This window comes from Lepisma saccharinum, chromosome 29 (assembly GCF_977018435.1).
Source record: "Lepisma saccharinum chromosome 29, izLepSacc3.1, whole genome shotgun sequence".
NCBI classification, from domain to species: domain Eukaryota; kingdom Metazoa; phylum Arthropoda; class Insecta; order Zygentoma; family Lepismatidae; genus Lepisma; species Lepisma saccharinum.
In genome coordinates, this window is record NC_139257.1 from 48316017 (window position 1) to 48340420 (window position 24404).

Sequence of the window (24404 nt, forward strand, 5' to 3'; positions counted from 1 at the left end):
TTACTTAAAATCAATCAAGTTTTTTGCTAAAATTGAGCATATGAGTTCGTATATTAGCAATGTCGTGCCCTGTTTGTAAGAAGTGAACATTTAAAAATAAAATATGTTATACAGCCCGGCTCTCATGCCAATTCCCCATTTTGCGTCCTCAAATTGTTCTTCACGGAACACTGGCGACACCTGGTGGCAGGTGCGAATCGGGAGTTGGAAAGTCCATGTGTGGAACATCCGCTCTCGTCAGAATCAATACGTTCTTTTCTCACAGAATGCATAAACCACGCAAGTAGGATATCAACAGGATCCTTCACTCGGTTCTTTGGCCAAATAACGAAAGCTAAATAGGTGTGGAACCGAGACGAGATCAAATTTGACAGTCTCGTCTCGAGTTACCAATAGTCGTCTTGTTCTCGTGTCTGTTTCTCCCTGTCCTGGCTTCAGACCTATTCTGATTTTAAAATGAAATTTTTAAATTCAAATTGTTTAATTATAGCTGATTTCAAAGCAACTATGTCATATTTAGGCTAGATATATGCTACAGTCCATTTTTCTAAAATAAGGAAACAATACTCGTTATTCATTTATCGCGTTTTCAGCAAATATTTGACATGCCAGGATTGCAATCAGTGGCGGCGATTGGGTTCAAAAACGTGGAGGGGGGGGGCAAGGTGCCAAGACTGGAAGGGCAAGGACAATATACGTACTTTATCTTGGTAGATAAGGTTTATCATAGTTCGGGAGCAAAACGTGGGGGATGGGAACTGCCCCCCACGCCCTCATCTAATCGCCGCCAATTATTGCAATTATTGATTACACTGCATTAACTTAGATTTCGTTGCTGGATATCTTTGACAAGAACACATCGATAAATAAACATACAATGTGGAAGGTTTGGAAGCGACTGATTTATTTTAGGTTACCTTGCGTCACCTTTCTGCCACTTTTGGCTAATCGCAACGATGAACATGAGAAAATGAAACTGATGGAGGAACACTCACAGAAAACGCCCAGGCCAGGATTCGAACCCGGAACCCTTGGCGCGTAGACGGTAGGAAACGAATTTGGAAATGTTCAAGATTCTGTCAATTCAATCCCTGCAACAGCTTCACAGTCACATTAAAGAAATACACTCTCGAATCCTCTTATATTATGCGAAAATCTAACTTATAAATCGTTATGCAAGGAAATTTTGAAAGAATCACCTGTCAAAGATACTGAAATGGGCCTATGACTGACTGTTCAACCTCCCATGGACGCCCGTGGAAGTTGTATAAATGAGAAATCAAGAAATGAACGCAAAATTTAACTGCTTACCTCACCAGATCCGAGATCATGTGAAATATGACGTTGCACAGAAAGAGAGGACCGTGTTTAGGGCAGGGGAAGTCTTATCAGCTCCTTGAATATGGAGGAGCTTTGTATGGCTTCGGTGCATTGATCCAAATGCTACTTAAAATCTCTTCTGCAGATTTTACAAGAACCGTTGTTTCGAAGCTTCTCTGCTCGTGAACCTACAAAGCAACGATCTCCATGTCAAAAAGGTAATTGTCTTGCTTGCAAGTCTCGCTTTTTTAAGTTGAGATAGTTCGGTTGCAGGTTGATCTCTCGGTAAGTTGGATTGGATTCAACTGTAAACTGTATAAGGCCAGTCCTGACTCACCTACGCTGTAAATGGACTCAACCGAATTTTGTCCGGATGCCAAATTCAGACCATTCGTCTGTTCTCGCGTGAGTGCTTCTTGGGTTTAACAAGGGTGGATAAAAGTACTAATGATTTTTAATTAGAAAATCACTTTTCATGATTTTTTAAATTTGTCACATTTTTTTATTTTAATCGATTTCTTTGTTTTTTTAGAAAATTCACTTAAAATTGATTGTAAGGGTTTTGTCACCACACATATTTTTCTTTATAGAAATACTTTTTTTAGTAAATGGTCCTGTAAATATTTGATTAAACCAAATAAAAGATTATATGTAAATATATATTTTTCTGTTTCTGATACTGTACGTACTATGCAAATGTTTCTTGAGGGTGTTAATGATTCTATAATAATTTCAGTAACTTTTATTCTAGTAAAAAATACAACATTCTGGATGTACTTTGGGTTGCCAGACGAGATTGTTCCCTTTTTTTAAAGAAATATCCCGGTATCCCGGACAATGTTCTCGGGACGCCCATTTCTCCCGTATTTAGCTAAATAAATAATAAGTGAATGAGAATAAGTGATGTTCTGAATTTTATAGTAATACATTGGAAAAAAATGTCCTCTTAAAGGACGCCAGGAGTTCACTCAAATATTAATATATTTTGTCAAAATGTTAAAAATTAGGGATTAACAATGCTTTAAACAGCAATTGATTTTGTAATGTTTAAAAATGTTATAAAAATATATTTAAATATATCCATGCCTATATAATCTGTATGTCCCGTTTTTTTTATTTTAAAAATGTGGCAACCCTAGATGTACTCTATAATTGTAACTTAAAATATTTTTGTAGTCTATGTAGCAGAATTTCTGGCACTTTTCTTATTGATAGTTTGCAAAATATCAGCTGCCATGTTTATTTACAGTTTAATTATAATTACACAATTTCGGTTTAACTTGATAAGTATCTTGTATATTGTTATACACAAACTGTTTGCTATTTTTACCCATAAAATGATTGCATTTTAAATCAAGAGAAATGTAAGTATGTTCACAGTTTACAAATTACACTTCATTTCGTATGAGCTTCACAGAATCAGTACATATATTGGGTTCATTTTCCTTTTCTTTCTTATACCCTAATAAACATCATTAAAGGATTACAAGATTAATGTACTTTCACGAAAAGCGATTCTGATATCTACAAAATCCTTATGTACATTATTCTATACATAATTTATTGAAAAGTGAATTTCTATCGCGATTTAAATCAACCTTATTTAAATCAATCCACTTTGGTTTTAACTTATGTTTCACAAACATTATTATTTGATTGGCACTTTCAGTTTTTCTTTGTCGTTGAAGGCATGGCTACCTTGTGTTGTTTCGCATTTATAACGACACGGGCTAATTAGGTACCGTTAGAAGTTACAATAATTTACCGTTAAAATTTAACAATGTGCCTGTTAATTTACAAAAAACGGAACGCAACGATTTTTTTTTATATATTTGAACCTGAATATTGAAATTTTATCTTGCGTATTGATAAATTATGTAGTTGTTTGTATTTCTGTTATTTAGAGTAACTTTTTTGCCACTTTTGGCTAATCGCGAAGATGAAGATGATTCAGTTTGTTCTCAAGTGCACTTTATGCACAGAAAAGCTAATTTCGACTGACGGTTCAAAGTGGGATCCGAACCACTATGTATTTCCACTGGGTATCGAACCCGGAAACCATTGATTACAAGGCGACAACGGCGGATTCAAATTTCAAATTCAAAGTCTCCATTTGCGTGGGCGAGGTTTAGCCTGAGGCTGTTCTGCCACCAGTGGCGTGCTCAAAGGGGGGTAGTGGGGGGTCATAACCCCCCTCTTTGGCCTAGTATTCCTAAAAGAAAGGAACGTCAAAGGTAGGAAAAGATGGCAAAATGAGAACTGACTACAAAAAATTACACCAAACACCCCCCCCCCTTTTCGACAATCCTGGGCACGCCACTGTCTGCCACATAGCCCGGGGATGACTGACGTTATGAAATTGATGAAGAGGCAAGGCTCGGATACGAACCCAGAATCTCTGGCATCGTAGTGCGCTCTGCTAACCACTCCGATTTGGAAATGTAGCTATACACCGTTACGGTGTTATGCAATGACAAACTAAACATATTCTTGACACATACTTAGCCACGAATTCGTATATGAAAAAATAGTTTTCTTGCTTTCATTTCACTCTTAACTTTCAAGAGGTCAGACAAACACAAATATCATGTCGTATCCAGGATTCGAACCCTGGAGGACCCTTGCTGTGATAGTCGCGCTAGCCACTATACCAGGCACGTATCTAGAAATATGTTTCTGGAGGGGTCCAAACCAAATGTCTCATGAATAATAAAAATAATAGTAATTCTAATAAAATAATTATAAATCAAATTAATACTGATTACAATACATAAATCAATATTATATTATTATTATTACACGATTAGGTAAAAATACTGTATAAGAATAGAGATATAAGAGTGCATATTCATTACGTAACTTACCTGTAGTTAAGATCGGAATAATTTACATAAAAACAAGTGCCCTGGCAATGAAATTAATGTCAAATAGATGAAGAATTGAATATTTATCGAATAACAAAAATGATGTTACATGTAGTTGGAGAAAAGTAAGTGTCTGATTAAAATTTTATGCCCATTATTTTGAGTAGTAATGTACATAAATCTTCTTTTGTAATGCCATTCAAAGCCGTATGATCCCAACATAATCTTGCTTTTCTAAAAAGTCCCGAGGAAATTAATTACCATCGATTATGCAACAAATGCTAATATTTTCATCACTTAATTTTAGTACTTGGTGAGTCTTTCGGTGGGTCCGGACCCCTCGACCCCACTAAATACGTCCTTCCTGTCCTTCAAAGCCGTATGATCCCAATATAATCCTTGTCTTCCAATAAGTTCAGAGGAAATGACAACAAATGCTAAACGAGAATATTTTCATTATTTAATTTTCGTACTTGATAAATCTTTCGGGGGTGTCCAGACCCCCTGGATCCCCTAAATACGTCCTTGCACTATACTTATGTTAAACAATTTTAGGTAAATCTGTTGTTTTTTTGTTTTTTTCTCGTGTTCTTATTTTTATTGATATGTAATCCTTTTAAAGTTTTTTTTTTCTTTTTTTCAATGTATACACTCTATGTATTAATATTTCAGACAAGGGTTTTTTTGTAAGAACGGCCCTAGAGGCTGAAACACGCCCGCTCTAATAAAGACGATTTTAATATTTTTATTATCACAAAGTCGACTGGCCAATGAGGCGACCTGAAAAGTATATTGGGGAGGGGGCGGGGGTTGTTGTACGCGGTTAATATTCTTCCTGTTTGCTCATTTTTTCTTGTTTTCCGTTACAGATGGGTAATCATAAACAGCGCCATTGTCCGTTGCTTGCAGCTGTGGTGTTGCACGCAGGTAACGGTCGAAGCAAATTCCGCAACCGCTAACCGCGCTGTCATTACGGCACTCTTTCCTCTGCACACGGGTAGCGGCTGTGGAGAAGTTAACTCCGAAGCCGTCCAACAGATGGAAGCAGCTGACGCAGCCGTACGGAAACTCAATGCCGAGAGATATCTGAGCGGAATTTCGATAGGTAAGAGGTTGGGGAGCGTTGGAGGAAATTGGCATAGTTCGTTTCAAGTTACAACAATCAGAAAGCTTGTTGTTTTTATTGTTAATAACAGAAATAAAGTTCATCTGAGTGTCAATACAGGAACCGAGTTATGCTTTCATATTCTACCATTTAATAAAAATAATAAATGGTTATACAATTTGAAATTCAAAAAATTAGAGTTTTTGTGAAAGGTGAAACAACATAAACTTTGAGTTGATTGAAAATTTCTCCTACCTAATCTTTAACGCTTTTTCTTGAACGAGATGTGAAAAGTTAATAACAAAATAGACTATACATTTCAGTTCTGCTGTATATTTACTCATCTATGGATCAAGTATAAATTCTCCCGAAGGATATAATAATAATAATAATAATAATAATAATAATAATAATAATATAATAGTTTATTTAAAGTACTGAGAACAGTTAAAATAAAACCTTATACACCTCTTTTACACAAAGAGTAATATCAAAGGATTAACTCATAATGGTTTTTACAGTAAACCTCATCTTGTACTTAAGATAATATTTTAAGAGAAGTCATAGTTAAAATCATCGATAAATATTTTTTTATAAATTCACCACCACTCTTCAAATATACTGATAATAATGATTTTTTTCTTCTTTTCTATTTTGGAACGTTATATACTATTGTATGTATAAAGTATTCACTATCAATCCTATTTGACAAAATGTTTTATACCAACTAACTAACTAACTAACTAACTCTCTATCCTTCTTAAACCCGAAGGTTCATGGCTGCAACAACACAGGCCTTCCATCTGTCCCTATCCTGAGCAAGATCTATATAAGCTTTCCGATTTCCTTTAGGTCCATCTCAACGTTGTCCCTCCATCTTCGTATCTTCGTCTTGGCCTTCTTACAGATCTCTTACCATCAGGTTTCCCAACAAGAATCCTGTAAACTCTTCTTTCCTTTCCCATTCGTGCCACATGGCCTGCCCACCTACATCTTCTTGATTTAATTATTCTAATAATATCTGGACATGAATACAAATTATGTAGTTCTAAATTATGTAACCTTCTCCACTCACCTGTCTCCTCATCCCTTTTAGGTCCAAATATTTTCCTAAGGATCTTATTTTCAAATACTCTCAATTTATGTTCCTCTTTCAATGTAAGGGACCAAGTTTCACACCCATATAATACTACAGGCAAAATTACTGTTTTGTATATTTTAACTTTTAGTTTCTTAGATATTATACGAGAAGACAAAAGTTTATGAACAGAAATGTAACATGAATTTCCTGAATTAAGCCTGCTTTTTATTTCCTCTTTAATATCATTTTCATTTGTTAATATTACTCCCAAGTACTTGAATTTCGAAACTGGTTCAAACGAGTTGTTATCAATAATTAGATTTTGATTATTACCTAACACTTGGTTTCGACCTGTAAGCATATATTTAGTTTTCTCTTTACTAACTTCCAAACCTATCTCTTTTGCTGCTTTGAAAAATATTTTAGCATTATTCTTGATTGTATTTACATCATCCCCTAATAAGTCTACATCATCTGCATATGCTAACAACTGAGTCACACCATTTAATTTTAGTCCTTCGTTAGTTTGTTTTACCTTCCTAACAGCATATTCTAAGGCAAAATTAAAGAGCAATGGAGATAATGCATCTCCTTGTTTTAACTCATCATGAATTGCATACTGGTGCATACTTTTATCATATTAACAAGCTTCTTAGATATTCCAAACTCGACTAATATCAATAAATTTTTGTATCAATAAATTAATTTAATAATAATAATAGTAATGAGTGAATGAATTAAAATTATTTGGTGCGTCGGCACACATGGCCATTTTGCACCCTTCAATGTGTACGGGGAAATATCCCCTTATTTAAACTAATAAACAAGGGGTGAAAAAACCCCTTGGAAAAAATTAAAAGTACAAGGTTGTAAAGACAAACACAACACATTAAAAAATAAAGATACTAGAAGCAGACAGACTGTCACACACACACAAACACACACTCACACACACACACAGACACACACTATATATATATATATATATATATATATATATATATATATATATATATATATATATATAATGTCATTAAATGATTATATTACAAAATATACAATATATTATATCGACTGTTATTCATTCAAAGGGTAATAGCAAATTGAAGATTTTGATGTACTTCTGATGCTATGAACAGTGATTTGCCTAAAAGGGGGGGGGGGGACAAAAATGAAGAGACATTAAGAAGATAATAGTTTCCTGTATAAAATCCACATATAAATGCTATTACATGTTTTATTAATATATTTATATACTTCGCGGTTGCCAAGGAAAGACGATGAAAGAAGAAATATCAAGTCGGTCTAATTTCTGTGTTCTGGGGATTGCTGGGTTCAGTGTCCTTAGAGATGAGGCTCTTTCTTGTCCGTTCTTTTTGTATGTTTTCGATATTATTCCAGTAAAGTATATTCGAATCCCAAACTAATTGTTTATGTTTGTTGTTAAAACAAAAACTCTCCCCCCGGAAGAATTTGGTGGGGGGGATTTCAGGACAAGATCGTTGGTAAGGGGGGAATTCCCCCTGTCCACCCGGGATTTCGCACCCTGGTTTATAATGGTTATTATTATACAATAATCGTAAGCATGATAATAATAATTATAATTAATATAATTTCTACCATTAAAGCTTCATAAATGGCTTGACCACCCTACAACAATTTCAGGCGTCGTGGCCTTCTAACCATGGGGTCCCGAGTTCGATACCCGGTGGAGGCACATGGGACAGTGGTTCGGATCTCACTTTAAGCTGCAGGTCCAGTCCCTATTAGCCATTCTGTGCATAAAGTGGACTTAAAACAAACAAAAATTTCAGGCGAGGCTCATGTTGGAGAGCAAGAATATTGCATGAGCTCTAAAAGCATGGAAACATTTCTTACTTATTGGGTTAATTTCTTCCATGTACATATTTGTACTGCTTTTCCATACTTTCTATCTCTATATTTTCATCGTTCTTTGTATTTTGCACAATTTCTCTTACTCTCTCTTTCTAATTCTTCTTTACTAATTGTGTTTTCTCTCTCTTTATTTATTTATTTATTTATTTAAATACATGACACTACAGGCAAATGCCCACTTACGTGTCTTGTATTATAACACTGTTTGGTACATAAAATATGCAATCAGCAGAATTCATAAGTTACAATACTATGATAATATGTGTTACAGTAATATAAAAATTATTATAAGATTAGATATGAAAAAGAAGTATAAAGTATTAACCTGACAGTTGGGGTTAGAACTTACACATGATAAGCAAGAAAATAACTATGGAAAAACATATGAGCTTCACGTTACATATAAACGATGATATATAGATGTAATGATAGTAATTAGTAAATAACACAAAAAGAAAAAAGAAAAATAGGATGGACTCTTTCGCCTGTACATAAAGATACTGAACTACTAAACAAAGTTAAGTCTAGTGTTGGAAGTAAGTTTCACTTTCCCTTTTGAACCTTCTAAAACTTTGGAAGATGTCTATCTTATCATATGACTTTGCAATAACCTACACATTCTCCGAGTGGGTGCCGCATTAGCTGACTTTGTTTGAGCTCTCGGTACTTGAAACAGCTCTTTCCGTGGTCTTACCTTATTATATGGTACATAAAAAAGGATTTCTAGGAGCAGCCGAGAGGAGTCTAATGAGTTGTTTAAAAGTTTATGCAAGAATAGTAACTGATGTATGTTTCTTCTATCGCCTAGGGATTGTACATTGAAGTATTTTTTTAGGGTATGATAAGGAGTATATTTGGGGTAAACGCCGTCTCTTTTCAGTCCTAGGAATCGAAGGAACTTGTTTTGTACATTCTCTATTCTGCTGGTTCCATTTGGGTTTTGTGGGGACCAGACGATAGACGCGTATTCCAATTTCGACCTTACGTAGGCATTGCATAGCATTTGGTCATTTCCCATTCTCATTATAAACCCAAGGTTTCGATACCCTTCTGCTACAATGCGGTCGATGTGTTTTCGGAAACTGTTATTATTTTCAAACTGAACACCAAGATCTTTATAACTTGACACTCTGTCTAACGTGTGGCCACTGATTGTGTAAGTGTGCGTGTAGGGTTGTTTCCTTCGAGTGAAAGTCATCATTTTGGATTTGTTAAAATTGAGTTTTAGTTTGTTTTGAGCGCACCATTCTACAAGATTTTCAATTTCTTTTTGCAGTTCCAAGGTATCATTATCGTTCGTTATAGACTTAATTATTTTCAGGTCATCCGCGTACAGGAGTTTCTTGGAATGTAGAAGATCGTTAACAATCACAAGAAATAGCAGTAGTCCAAGGTTCTTCTTATTCTGTTTTCTTTATCTCTCTCTCTTGATTTTTGATTTACTGATTTTCTCTTGGTTTCTCTCTTTTCCTGTCTCGCTACTTTTCTTGCCTTCATGCTCTCTTTTTTACTCTGGTTCTCTCTCTCTATTGTATGATTCTCTTTTCTACTCTCTTTTCTTTTGGGTTTTCTATCTTGCCTTCTCCTTTTATTCTCCCTTGTCTCCCTTTTTCTTGCTTTCTGTCGAGTTCATTTTCTCCATTTTGTTTCTCTCTTTTCTTCTCCGAAAACACTTCTATTTTTACTATAGCCTGACAAGTTAAGTCCAGATATGCGCAGATCGCTGCGGAGCACTTCCTATTACGTCATCCTACCCACCACTCTTCTACGTACTGGTCTGGCCTTGAGACTACGAGTGGTGCCAACTCAACAAAATTAAGCTAAAATAAATATGACAAACGATTTTTACATTGATTTTACAAAAAGTTACGAAACTTTAAAAAAAAATGTTCTTGCATGAATGAATGCGTTTGTTGTGTAGAGAGGAAAGCTAACAGAAGTCTGCAAGGTCAATATTGGGTAGATTTAGTTAGTATAACCATTGATGCAAGGCTACCAAACGTCCGCTAATCAGAATAGTCCATAACCTTTCACTTTTGTCCCCACCTTCTTCGAACTGCAATCGGGATGCGAAAATGTATCTTTATTATTTTCTTCTCTTAACTCACATTTAGACTTATTCTTTATTGTAATAATGATTGCGAATGTAACATTTAATTTATAAATATATTATTTTCTAAACATAGAATTATTATTACTTTTCAATGGCGCTGGCACAAGAAAACTAATGGAAATTTGAAAGCATTGTTAATTTGCGGAACACAGAACTATTTGAACTATTTTGAAATATTAAAATATATTTTTTCTTATTTCAGGCCTGAGGGTTTTCGATACGTGCGGCGACCCGGGACACTCAGTGCAGATGGCGCTGAAGGCGATAGTGGAGGCAGATGCAGGCCTGTGCGGTCAAACGAAGGAAGTTTTTCTTGGTGAGTCTTCCAGCAGCAGACGTAACGCTAACGTTTGTCTCAGTGGCTTAGCGGCCGCCACCGTAACCCCCGCAATGCGAGGGGAGGGGGGAAGATATAGAGGGCACGCAATATTCTCTCTGCTCCTGAAATTTTATATAATTCCAGAAATTCAACATATAATGTCGCTTTTGAAACAAATCGATTTACAAGACAGATGTGGGTAAACAATTACACAAAATTCGAACTCGAAGTTGTTTGAGGTGAGCACTGAAATACAGTTATCTGTATTGTATGACTCAATGGGTACCACGAATAGCTTCACCACTCTATTATTATTATTAATTTGTGAGAGGTGGTCGAGTGAGTTCAGTAACATATCATAAGACGATGTCTCTGATTGATTCATTTGGTGTTTTAAGCCCACTTTATGCACAGTAAGGCTAATCGGGACTGAACCTACAGTTTAAAGTGGGATCCGAACCACTATGTGTCTCCACCGGGTATCGAACCCGGGACCCCATGATTACAAGGCGACGATCATACCACTGCGCCATCGGGGAGGCCCACGATGTCTGTTATAATGTGTTGACTCGAACTGGCTGAGCCACAGGGATCTGGACAACTTGACATGCGGCTTCCTTCCGACACACACTGTATTAACTTATTTGCATACCTTTATAGTTACACCGTTTGTCGTAAACTTATAGAGTGTATGTTGTTTACAGTTTTGAATCTAATAGGATGATTCAGTCTCTTATTGCTACACAATAAAAAATCTGACTTGGTACATGTATTTTTACCACTGATAGTTTTACGTGTGGTATTTAAAGTATAACTTCGCACCAAACATTATCAAGGTGCCCCCAAACCCGTTCATATTCAAATAAGAGCTAAGATACATTTCCCATATTTTCCGGGAGCGCGGGGTATTTGGAGTAAAAGTTCATTTATTGTACAACTTTAGGAGGGAAGGGTCCCCATACTTTACTTGGGTCGCTGTTTTATCATCAAAGGGTTCTCGGTTCGATACCGGGTGGAGGCACATTGTGGTTCAATGCCTCTTAAAACTATAGGTCCAGCCCCTATAATCATAGAATTTACTTAAAACAGAGCAGATGCTAATCAGAATGTTGCATGAAGTTATGCCATGTAAAGTACTGTCAATAACCCGTGACTCGACAGCCCTTAAAGGGCCTAGGCCCTTCTCCCGACTGCCAGTCTCCCTCCCACAATCCTACCAAGAGGTGTGGAGATCTTCAATCGGTAATGGGGTGTCAGCACGTCGAAACCCCAGCCGTCATAGGAGATTTCCGAGACAGGGTTACGCTACTCACTCGTAGCTCCCCAATCTCCTCACGATGGTGGGTTGCCAGCGGTCCTACACACAGGCCAAGAATTCAGAGACTGAACCCTGCCGTCCCGCAGTCGGAGTCCACGGAGGAGGACACGTAGCTTTGACACTAGCAGAAATACGAAAGGAAATGCCGTCTAATGTATTCTAATATTTGTTAATCCTTGCAGGATTCCTGGGTCCGATGAACGAGGTGAGCTTACGAGCTGTTCATAAAGTGACGCAATTGTTCGACCTCCCGCACGTAGTTGCAGTGGAGATGGACGGCACACGGCTCCAAAATGTCCACTACGCTGTCGCCATAGACCATGCGGCAACAGGAAAGGTTAGTGCATTTCCTTCTTAACAAGCTACTCAACCGCTGATGCAATTTCAATGCTGGCTGAACTCAGCTAATTTGTCCCTGTAACACCACACTGACCGGTATGGTCCTTGAAATGAGAATCGCTTTTCCACCAAACATAAGGCAACTTTGTATAATCATAACCGAATACTTTATGGACAATACACTCTGTAAAGAAAAAAATAGCGACACTTGCTCGGTTATGGTTTTCGCAAGATTCATTAACCAACACCCCCAGTTCTTTTCTATTCTCATTTATTTTTTATGTTTCAATGCAAGAGGCTCCCTCTGGTGCTACTCTGTTGCATGGAGGCCGATGAGTGCTTCGTGCGATGCGAACTTCCCGCCTGCACAATGCACCTCAAAAGCAACAGAGTAGCACCAGAGGGAGCCTCTTGCATTGAAACATAAAGCAATAAATGAAAATAGAAAAAAACTGGAGGTGTTGGATAAATGTCATCGTTTTCGCAAAACCACCTCCAGTTTCTTCTGCGATGATAGGAGGGAGTGAGAGAGGCATCACATGACGAGAGGTTTTCCATCGATCGAACACGACCGACGATGCCTCCTGCCTCTCTCACTCACTCCTATCCGCTCCCTTGCAACGCTTCATTCGAGAACGCTTCTTCACAATTGCGGCTGGTGGACAAATCCTGCTTTTCTTATTGTTTTAATTCACTTTATAATCTTGTGAAAACCATATCCGAGAAAGTGTCGCCATTTTTTCTTTACAGAGTGTAGAAGTTCAGTATGTAAAAATAGGGCTCTTTACTATGTTATTTAATAAGTCTATTTAATTGCGCACAAGAGAGAATATACATATGTATCATTAACATTATAACACCATTAAGCCTTGTTTCCATGATATGAAAAACTCAATATGCTGACCAAGGCAGAAATTTATTTTATTATAAAACATAAACTAAACGTAACGTTTCAACCTTCTAGAAAGGTCAAGAATGTCAGAGTGTGTACATAGGAGAAACGAAAAAAGAGGCTGAAAGACAGGTTGAAACAACATAGATAGGGATGATGTACGACTTAAGAGAGAGAGAAATGCGATATTTAAACACACGAGAGAAACAGGACATGACATAGAGTGGGATGAGGCTACGCAGATAGGAAGGGAGAAGAGAATACTAGTGAGAAAATGGAAGGAGGCCAAGGGAATAGAGAAGAAAGGAGAAGAAGACACAATGAACTAGAATGGGGGACTGAAGGTAAACAAAGATTGGAGGAAGGTGTTAGAAAGAGTGGAAAGGACAAGAGAGAAAGAGGAGAGAAGAATGAAGGAAAATGAGCGTGAGATAAAGAGTCCAAACACATTTTCTCTTTCAGGTGAAAGTACAGTTGACAAGGGAAAGCCACCTGCTAGATTGTTCCAGAACTACTTTCTAATAGTCTGGAGGGGAGTAATTTTTGTGTATATATATCTTCCTGTTTTGTACCTTGTTACATTTGTACTGGCTACAGAGTCTGAAGAAGACCTTGCTAGAAGCTTGAAACGTTACGTTTAGTTTATGTTTTATAATAAAATAAAGTTCTGCCTTGGTCAGCATATTGAATTTTTCATATCATTAACATGGCGGAGTGGTTAGCACACCGGGCTACGACGCCAGGGGTTCCGGGTTCGAATCCCAGCGTGGGCATCATATCATCACTCATCCCCATCTTCGCAAATTAGCCAAAATGGCACAAAGCGAAGTAAAATCAAGCAAATCAATCATTAACAATATCTAGATAAATAGAAATTGTAATCTATTCACTTGCTCTTTTCAGATGATAGCATCAATCTTGAAGCAAATGAGCTGGACGTATTTCGTCATGATGGCAAGCAACACTCCTAAGTATATCAATGTTGCCAGGGCTGTGGAGTCTGAAGCAAGATCTGTGGGAATCTGTGGACATATTGTGACAACCATAAGCGAAATAACACCTCAAGATGCTGCCGTAATCAATAAAAAGATGAGAATCGCGGAGCGAGCAGGAGGGGTTGTTATAATTGCTGAACGTAAACACATTAGCAGCTTCTTCACGTTTGCGAAAGAGAATAACTTTACCAGGGCGACAATTGTGCTTGTGGATGCAGGTGGGTCTGCAGAAGGAAGAGAGTTCATGAAGAGTTATCAAGGCAACTTGCTTGTCCTGAATACTAGTCAAGATCTACATGAAGAACTTTGCAAATCGCCACAGCACGTAAACAGAACTCACTGCACTCCTGATTCGACCCTGGCATGGAGGGGTAGATCTACCAGAGGGGTTGTTAACTCGATTTTCCTCTACGCTGCCGCCCTTGCTAGAGCCCACTTTAGCAGCTGCAGTCGGAGACCAGGCTTCTGCGACAAGTTGTCTGACGTCATGGCTCAAGAGTGGCAGGAGTATATTAGGTTCTCAAGGTTTACCTACAGGGAGGAGTACTCAGAATTCCTGACCTCAGATATCGAACTTGAGATGAAAGAGTCCCCTATCGTGGACATTTTGTTTTTGGATGCGGCTTCCAACGAACTGCATAAGGTTAGTTGTTGGGTATAGTATGTCTCCACATTCTCGACATACGAAAACCGGAAGGACTGATGCTTTGTATGTTTTCTTTATTTTACTTTCACGTAGGTAAGGCTAGGTTAGGTTAGGTTCACTGATGATAACTAGTCATGTTCTTTGCAAACTTGAGTCAGTTTTCTGATTTGCAGTGTTCAATGAACACTCCTAACCTAACCTAACCTACGTGAAAGTAAAAGAAAACATACAAAAATGAAGAACTTCCTACCTATTCAAATGTGGAGACATACTACACTTATTGTCTTTCTTCTTCTTCCAATGTGGACACATACTACACCTATACCGAGTTGTTCCTTATTTATGTACTAGGAAACTAAAAACTCAATATGCTGACAAAGGCAGTAATTTATTTTATTATAAAACATAAACTAAACGTAACGATTCAACCTTTTAGCAAGGTCTTCTTCAGACTCTGCACCAAGTACAAATGTAACAAGGTACAAAAACAGGACGATATATATACACACAAACATCGTGTATATACAATAATCTCAATAATCCAACGATGTTCATATGAAATCGAAAATAAAGGATTCCCGGATAACAATATTGTCATCTTCACCTTAAGCCACAGCGCTATATATAAAGATACCTGGGGAGGAAAGAGGGGGTGGGTGACGCAGCGTATATATGAATATCACGTCACGTGCAAAATGTACATTCATGGCAAAGGTTGGTTCTTATGGGCCGGAGCCAGTGGTGGGGCAGAGAGAGGGTGCCACAGTTCACAGTCAAGCGAGTGCACGAAAGAGCAAGATCTGGCTCCAAAAGAGCGAAGTTGGCAACAGTGATCGGCAGCTGCCCCAGCGAGAAAGACCTAGGGGAAATTGTCCCTCTCAAAAAAAAAAAAACTCAAACTTTGCATACCCCGCAAAAAAACCTACCTCCCAATGCAAAAAGCTTCATTCGCACAGTTGTTTCAGAGATACAGTACTTTTCTCAAAAGTCAACATTCGCCATTACTTTGAGATGGCAATCACGGTTTTTCGCTATCCTGTACACACCCACATAACTGTAGCACGAAATAAAATTTGTTCCCCCAAATTATACCGAATTCTTGGCTGGCCCATAGACTATATAGTAATCGTCGAAAAGCCGACAAAAACCTGTATACCAATATCTGAAGTCATCAGATTTTACAGAGCACTATTCGCGAATACTCAGATAATTCAATCTGTCCATTTTGATAACAGGTCCACTGGCGTAAACAGAGGGATCTGATGGGGCTGAAGCGTTCCACAAAATTTTGAAAAAAATCAACATTTTCAAATGAAAGCAGTAAATAGCTTCAAAAAAACAGAATGGTGAATGCACCCCCCCAAAAAACTGACCCTAGATTATCATTCTTGTCCTTGAACATATTTTAAAACGAAATTTAAAATAATAATTTGGTGTTGTGTACTCTGCCCCTCTCTGTAATATCTACTTTTACAATTCCAGCCTTCTCGCCAGGGGTCCCGGGTTCGAAACCCGACCTGGGGATGGGTGTTTGCGAGTGTCCATTCATCAATTTCATCATATCATCACTCATCCCCATCTTCGCAATTAACCAAAAGTGGCACAAGAGCGAATTAAAATAAAGCAAGTCAATCAATCAATTTCCAGCCTTCTCCGAACAAAAATCCTGCATACGCTAGTGGGTTTGTCGAAGCATAGTTTCAGTGCAAGGTAGTTATGAAACACGCCACACAATCAGCATATTACCAAATTTTCCTTTGAGTGTTCGAAGCGTTCATCATACCATTCTTCCTAGTCTATTTCTCATGGAGTAGTTCTCTGGCTTGTCCCAGTTGTACTTTCAGCAGTGGCGTACGCAAGGGGGGGTTACCGGGTTTAAACCCCCCCTTGAGCTTTTGAAATATTATGGAAAATGCTGTAAAAAAATTAAAGATGGCTAATTTATCACAGTCAAAGATCTACGACAGTAATAATAATAATAATAATAATAATAATAATAATAGTAATTTGAATTATTATTCCCATGCAGCATGAAGAAAAACACAACATTCCAAACACAATCTAAGCGGCCGCAAAGTTCAATTTTGCAAATTTTTTTTGCAAAAAGTCGCGCAGTGACTCTCGCGAGAATTGTGAAATTTCCTTGCTTCGTCGCAGTGTGCCGACCTTATTGTAAACGTTCTTCCCGGTACTGATTTCACATCCCCTTGTGAACTCTCAAGTGATGCTGAGTCTACATCCACATCATTAAATAATGTTGAAGGGCTTTGTGAATCACCTAGAAGTGATAAATGTGTTGGAATATCTATAAACTTACTTTTCAACGAAAACATAGACTCAGTGGAATTTAGCAACATGTATTCCCGCGCTTCATCATCATCATCATCCTGGGCGAGTTCCATTGGTAAAGGTAATGTAAATTCCCCCGTGGATATAGCACCGTGCCATGAAGGCACACGTAGTGGTGTGGTGGGACCCAAAGATTCTCGATCTCGAACTATTTTGCAGGTGATGTGATCAGCACCATGCTCTAGCAGCCTTCATCCCCCAGGGTTGCTCTCAGATACCCATTGCTATGAGGCTGGGTGCGGAGAAAAGGCTGGATAAATTCCAACCAATTCCGGGAATCGAACCCGGATATCCCAAGAAGTTGTCAGACTAGACCAGCGCGGCTCCTTGAATGAGTTTCTTGCTTGTTTTTATGGATTTTCTTCACACTTAAAATGTCTCACTTATCATATACAACCGTTGACTAGACAATTATTTTGTAACAAAGAAACAAAAGAAATGTAATTTTGTTGTATTTCTTTCATAAATAGCAGCTGCATTAGTAGTAATTATTAGTAGTAATTAAACCAATTAATTAATTATAATAATTATTAATTAATTTATTGTTATTATTATTAATTAAAGTATAATAAAACAATGGTAATGTGTATTTGCAGAAAGTTTTCTAAATAACACCCCCCTTGATGAAATCCTGCGTACGCTACTGACTTTCAGAATCGCAATGGCTCATAATATTTCAGTTACCGTCTCCTCTATGGCCGAGAGATTTAGTTGCCTGACTAACCATCTATCCTCCGAAGGGGGATAACATGGATACGTATATCTGTTTGTAATTATTCTCACCGCTGCAATCAATTTTAAGAGCAATGTAGTGTGAAATATGCTAAAATAAGTATAAAAACTTCACTTCATTTCCATACAGTTTTAACGGCAAGTTTTTTTTCCTTGACATTAATTTCTATAGAAGTTGCGCGCCTTTCAAAAAATATAGCTGCTTTCATACCGATCATTTTAGGACATGAAATGAAGTAAAATGAACACACTTTGTTGCACCTTTTCAAGAGATTAGCACATTTATCCCATTTTACCCATCTCTGATACTTCAGCACCTGTCTCCTCCCATTTCTTTCATGTTTATTTTTAAAAATTAGACAGAAAAATAAATTATTTTTACTCTTCTTTAGAAGCTAGATATAATCATAAAATCTCATTTTGTTGAGCAAAACGAGAGCTGTAAAATGCTATAATACTAGGCAGATCGGAAAGTAACGCACAATATTTTTTTTTTCTCCCCAGATATTGCAGTTGGAATGCTGAAATTGTACGACAAGAGAGTTTGAAGTTTGCACCACAGAGGGTATTTTTTCCCCCTCTGCAGCTCTAGCGATAGAAGCCTGAACTACGAAACAAACATGGCGCGCATGTTACTGTCGTCCACGTGTGAAGAGCAGCAAAGTGTGGTTCGATTTTTGTGAGCCAAAGACCATACACCGAGTAAAATTCACAGGGACATGCGTGGGGACGACTGTCTGGACCGTAGCAATGTCTCCAGGTGGTGTGCATTCTTTCAAGAGGGCCGTGTGAACCTTAGTGATTCGCCACGCTCCGGGCGGCCGGTTACAGCTTCAACTCCGCAGAATATCCGCGCCATTGAGGCAGCAATTGTGAACGACCGGCGTGTGCACCTGCGAACCTTATCGCATACGTTCAACATTTCCTATGGTGCGGTGTACCACATTGTTCATGACACGTTGAAATTCCGTAAAGTTAGTGCTCGCTGGGTGCCTAAGATCCTGGCAGACCACCACAAGGGCAAGCGAATGATGACAAGCATGGATCACTTAACGCGTTACGCCGCAGAAGGGCATGACTTTCTGAAAGGAATCGTCACTGGTGATGAGTCGTGGGCGTACCACTACACGCCCGAAACCAAGCAGGCCTCTATGGAGTGGAAACATGCTGGTCCCCCAGTACGAAAAAAAATCAAAGTGACTCAATCTGCTAGGAAAGTGCTTGTGACAGTGTTCTGGGACATGTTTTGTGTGTTATTGGTGGACTTTGCTGAACACGGGACCACTGTGAATGCTGCAGTCTACATTAAAACTTTGGTTAAGTTGCGTCGTGCCCTTCGTGACAAACGCCGCAACATTCATGCTGATGGTGTCAAACTTCTTCGTGAAAATGCCGGTCCCCATGTTGCTGCTCCTGTTCGTGAGAAACTCACCGAATTTGGGTGGGAGGTGCTCCAGCATCCACCATACAGTCCGGACCTGGCACCATCGGACTTTCCTCTGTTTGGTTCCAAGATGGAATTCCTGGCCGGCCAACACTTTGCGACAGATGCGGAAGTGAAATCAGCAGTCCGCAGATGGCTAAACTCCAACCAAACGAACTTCTACGAACAGGGCATATTGAAACTGGTACCACGATGGGAGAAATGTGTTGAGAAACTTGGTGACTATGTAGAAAAGTAGGTCAAAGATGTCAGTTCATTTGTGATTTGTTTGGTTTTTGTTACATATTAAACTTTTTGCGAAAAAAAATATTGTGCGTTACTTTCCGATCTGCCCACGTATAATCATTGCAGCCACAATAGTTCCCAAGATAATGTAGTTTCTCCATACATAAGGATCTCCTGAGGGTGTCCTGCCGTTTGCGCCGAGGCTTCTTATCGGTTCATTTCCGCAGTGACATATGTCAAGACCTTTCTTAGCTGGTTTTCCCACAATCCAGAGTGTCATCACCGCCGCGTGCAGGTGTGTTTATAGCTACATGGTGCATAGTGCATAAAGTGGACTTAAAACATAAAATCAAACGTGTGTTTATGACGTTGCACAGCTGTGTTTACATTGAAATGTTAAACCTATCCACAGAGTCAAACATGACTTTTCTTTACTTATTTCAAAAGACGTTACGCAGGATTACTTGTATCAATCTTATTCCACAACACAAAATACATAAGTCAGCATCAGCCTATTAGCTATTAATCATTTATCGTTAATGATCAAAAAAACATTGCAAATACAGTGTTTTTTTTGCAAATATTATATAAGTAATAGCTACGTATACATAAACACAATATTTCCATACACTTTCACAAGAACAGTACAAACGTTATTTGAATTTTTGTAGGTATGCAAATGCTCGAAGGCTTCCTCGAAGATCGCCTGAGCTTCTGTACTTCGAAAGAACACACTCAACACATTTGTTCATTTCGATGTATCGATATTTTCATATTCTCAGCCATCTTGTCGTATCTTAAAAGTCTCAGTTTTACATAAATACTAATTTCCCAATGTAGATCCCTCATAGGCTATATACCAGGTGGTTATAATTAAAGTGACGGTGTTCAGAGTGGTACAGCACGGGCTGTAATGAGAGTAGCAGTCTGAAACTTCGTAGATATGCTAAGGAAGCAATGCGCTCGCGAATTATGAAAAAAAAAAAAAATAGTTCCTATTCTCGCCACCAGGGTAAAAAATGGCGCTGTAAGCAGTCGAAACGTAGAATTTTCCGTAACTCTGACGTCAAAGTCGGTGACATTGCCTAACCATTGTGTGAGCTCCCTGGTTGTCATTGGTGACGCTTGTTGCTTTTTCCTTTAGTAATGTTCATGTAATTCGAATAGTGAAATTGTAGCGATATTTTATTACAAAGAGTATTGTTTTCTGCGATTTCTAGTGTTTTTCCTGTAACTATACCACGTTTTGACTGCTTACAGCGCCATTTTTTACCCTGGTGGCGAGAATTGGAACTATTTTTTTTTTTTGCATAATTCGCGAGCGCATTGCTTCATTAGCATATCTACGAAGTTTCAGACTGCTACTCTCATTACAGCCCGTGCTGTACTACTCTGAACACCGTCACTTTAATTATAACCACCTGGTACTTTCATCTTACAATCACCTTCCTTTTCAATCGAAGATAAACACAGCTGCAGCTGTGCAACGTCATAAACACAGGTGCGCGCGGCGGTAATGACACTCCGGATTGTGGGAAAACCCACCAACGAAGGTCTTGACATATGTCGCGGCGGAAATGAACCGATAACAACCCTCGGCGCAAATGACTCGGCGCACGCGACACGGACTCCTCCTGAGCTCAAAGCATGAGCGACTTACATTCGAAAACATAGAAATGTTGAGCGTAACCCAGTATAACAAGTTGATTGAAACCCAGTAAATTCTACGTTTACTTCCTAAATACTGGTCACTTTATGTAATTATTACTAATTATATTATTTGCTACAGTGCTGAATAAAGAATGCTAATGTAACTGGTTTAGACCTGAATAGAGACATTTTATTAGCACCTATTTTTTCCATCTTATTGAAAGCTTTTTCAGAACCTTTTCTTCCCTTTCCCGATCATAATTTTGCACCTTAAAATCCGTTCCCATAAGCTAATCTAAGTTCCAAATCAAGAAAGTAGTTGCGTGCTTTAAAAGACTGCGCAACCAGTAACATTTCTTCTCAGATAAAATCGTTACCGTCTGGCGTTGTTGCCTGTCAGTCACGATTGCACATTTCATATAATTATTTCCTGTGCTCGTTAATTGTTGCATCATCTGTTGTTTTCTGCTGCAGGTTGGAACTCACAACGCAACAGGCCTCTTTCTCGACTCGCCGCTTCCCGTCAGCCACTGCGCACCCGACTGCGCATCCTATTGCGCAGAAGAAGTGCGCACTGCGAACGTTTTGAAGTCCAGGATTTTTCGCAACACAGATCACGAACGCCATTCGGACAATCACAAATTGCAAAGGGAGATGGACCTTGTGCATTTTATATCGATTTTAACTGTAACTGGAGTTGTTTTAATATTGTGTCTTGCCTTTTTTATGTATTATTTATTTCAACTGTTTAAGCATGGTTTCCATCTGTAAATGTCTGATTTAAAATCAAGTGAAAATGGCTTTTTATTGAAAATAAAAAAGTGCGTGCGTTGAAAATATATGAACTTGTCGAATTAATTTATATATAGCGTTACTCCGGCATTTCAAACTCACAGCTGACATCGAGTGCAATATGTTGTAATGGCCACTGTTAAACTATGGCAGATAAGTGCTTGTTTTGGTTAAGCGCACTTTATCCACCTGAACGTTATTTGAGTTAATGAGTAAACCAATGGAAGAAAATCAACATATTCTCAGGGGTAGCGTCGTGGCATTGTAATCAAGGGATCCCGGTTCGATACCCGGTGGAGTCACATAGTGGTTCGGATCCCACTTTAAACTGTAGGTCCAGTCTCGATTGGCCTTACTGTGCATAAAGTGGTCTTAAAACATCAACTCAATCAATCAAAAATCAACGTATTGTTTGATGTTTAAGATTCCTTTCGTCATTGGCTGATAAAATAATTGTCCCACGACACACACTCCCACAATTCTTATGGAATCCACTAAAAGATTTGCCTTGTACTGTTTTGATAACATTTACTTGTTATCTTCTGAAAAGGCAATGGAAATTTCTGTGAGAGAGCTTGCAATATTTTTTTAAAATATTTAGAAATTAATTTCAAGATTCAGTCTCCAGGCGAAAATTTTCAGGCGCCATGCCGACCGAACACCCTGTATTTTTCTACCCCTGGCCAAAATTGAAGATTTGATTGATTGATTTAGTTTATTTTACTTCGCGTTTTCTGCTTCTTGGCTAATTTTCGAAGATGGGGATGAGTGATGAAATGATGACACTGATGAATGGACATTCACAAACAACTAAGCCCGAGCGGGATTCGAACCCGGGACCCTTGGCGTCCAAAATTGAAGAAAAGCGACTTAAAAATACAAATAAAATATAAGTAGAAATGATATAGCGCCAAGGCATTCTCTCTGTTACAAGTTTTTTTAAAAAAAATTTAGATCGTTCGATGTCCAGCTCCGACTCATGTCGCCCCCTAGCTACGGCTCTGAACTTGTAGATACTGTAGGAAAAGCAGGCATTGCGAGCCAAGCGAGCAAGGAAATTTTACGAAACGTATTTTTATTTGCATAAAATTCGAAATCGAGAAGGGGGCCAATTGCCCTCTGTGCCCCTGCAGGTGCTCTTGGTCGTATGGAAGAAAAATACAAGAAATATATGAAAACTAATTCCATCTTGTACTCAATTTTGGCCAAGGGTAGAAAAATACAGGGTGTTCGGTCCACATGGCGCCTGGAGACTGAATTTTGAAATTAATTTCTAAATAGTTTTAGAAAATATTTCAAGTTTGCTCACAGAAATTTCCATTGCCTTTTTAAAATATAAAAAGGAAATGTTATCAAAATAGTACAAGCAGGATCATACAATGATCTGGTGCAGATATTCTTGTCATTTTCCAGCAAGATGAAGCCCCACCGCACAAGCCACCTAACACCAGTAGGTAAGTGCCTCAGCAGCAAATTCAATTCCAACTGGCGTGGCGATATTCCTTCGCCTGCAAATCATTTAGCGCCGTGGAATTAAAAGAAAATTATACTGCGTATCAGTTGCTGATGTGTGAAGAGAACTTTTCATACTCTTTCTTCCAAATTCGAACAATTTCTCACCTAGGAAAAACCTAATATAGGACATATTCTAGTGTTTTATGGGGGAAAGACCACTCTTGCCTCACGACTGCCATCTGTTGTTGTTTTTTGCATACTATTTATCTTCTTCCATAGTTGATAATAGAAAAGAAGATAAATTTTGTTGTAAATAGGATTCTTTTCAGTTCGTTAGAAACCAATATAGTTGAAAATGTCACTTTCCCTTCATGAAACCCTTGAAAATTAATTTTAATGCACTTTAGTTGTCTACGTAGTCTATGTAAACTACAAGCCAATGTAATCTACGCGTAGATTACGTGTAGACAACGCATGTAGACGTAAACTAATAGTCTACTGCAAATCACTGGTCAAAGGTCCACAGTCATCCTTTAGATACCCATTGGTACTGGTAAATGATTTTCAATTCTTCTGAGCTCAGACAGAAGAAATACAAAACGTTCCATAAGAAATGCTACTAGAATTACAATCATCGTATGAGAGAGTTGGGAGGGAAGAATCAGGGCCTTCAATGCATTTCCTAATAGCTGTCTTTGCTTTGGTGTAAATAAATAGACAGGATTTCCTGCTGTTTCGTCAGCTGAGAACCAGGATTCCAGTCCATCAGATGGTGAGATATCTGTATTTGGAGCCAAGGTCAGGAAGGGAGAACAACAACGTCTAATTGATCCACTTTCACCTCCTGCATTGCCTTGTAATCTGCTACA

The 24404-nt window shown here is 38.3% G+C and overlaps 1 protein-coding gene across 1 annotated transcript; it reads left to right on the forward strand.

Annotated features, from left to right (window-relative positions):
* The first annotated feature begins 1527 nt into the window (after positions 1 to 1527).
* LOC145981485 (metabotropic glutamate receptor 4-like) lies at positions 1528 to 14593 on the forward strand. Its single transcript, XM_083114715.1, has 6 exons — positions 1528 to 1538; positions 5054 to 5289; positions 10582 to 10695; positions 12199 to 12353; positions 14151 to 14460; positions 14565 to 14593. Exons 1-6 carry the CDS (start codon positions 1528 to 1530, stop codon positions 14591 to 14593), a joined length of 855 nt encoding a protein of 284 aa, XP_082970841.1.
* The last annotated feature ends 9811 nt before the right edge of the window (positions 14594 to 24404 follow it).

Excerpts from the sequence above, each read along its gene's own strand:
- LOC145981485 (XM_083114715.1), top strand. Across the intron at positions 10,696-12,198 it reads AACGAAGGAAGTTTTTCTTG|GATTCCTGGGTCCGATGAAC; the intron begins GTGAGTCTTCCA and ends TAATCCTTGCAG. Across the intron at positions 12,354-14,150 it reads ACCATGCGGCAACAGGAAAG|ATGATAGCATCAATCTTGAA; the intron begins GTTAGTGCATTT and ends TGCTCTTTTCAG.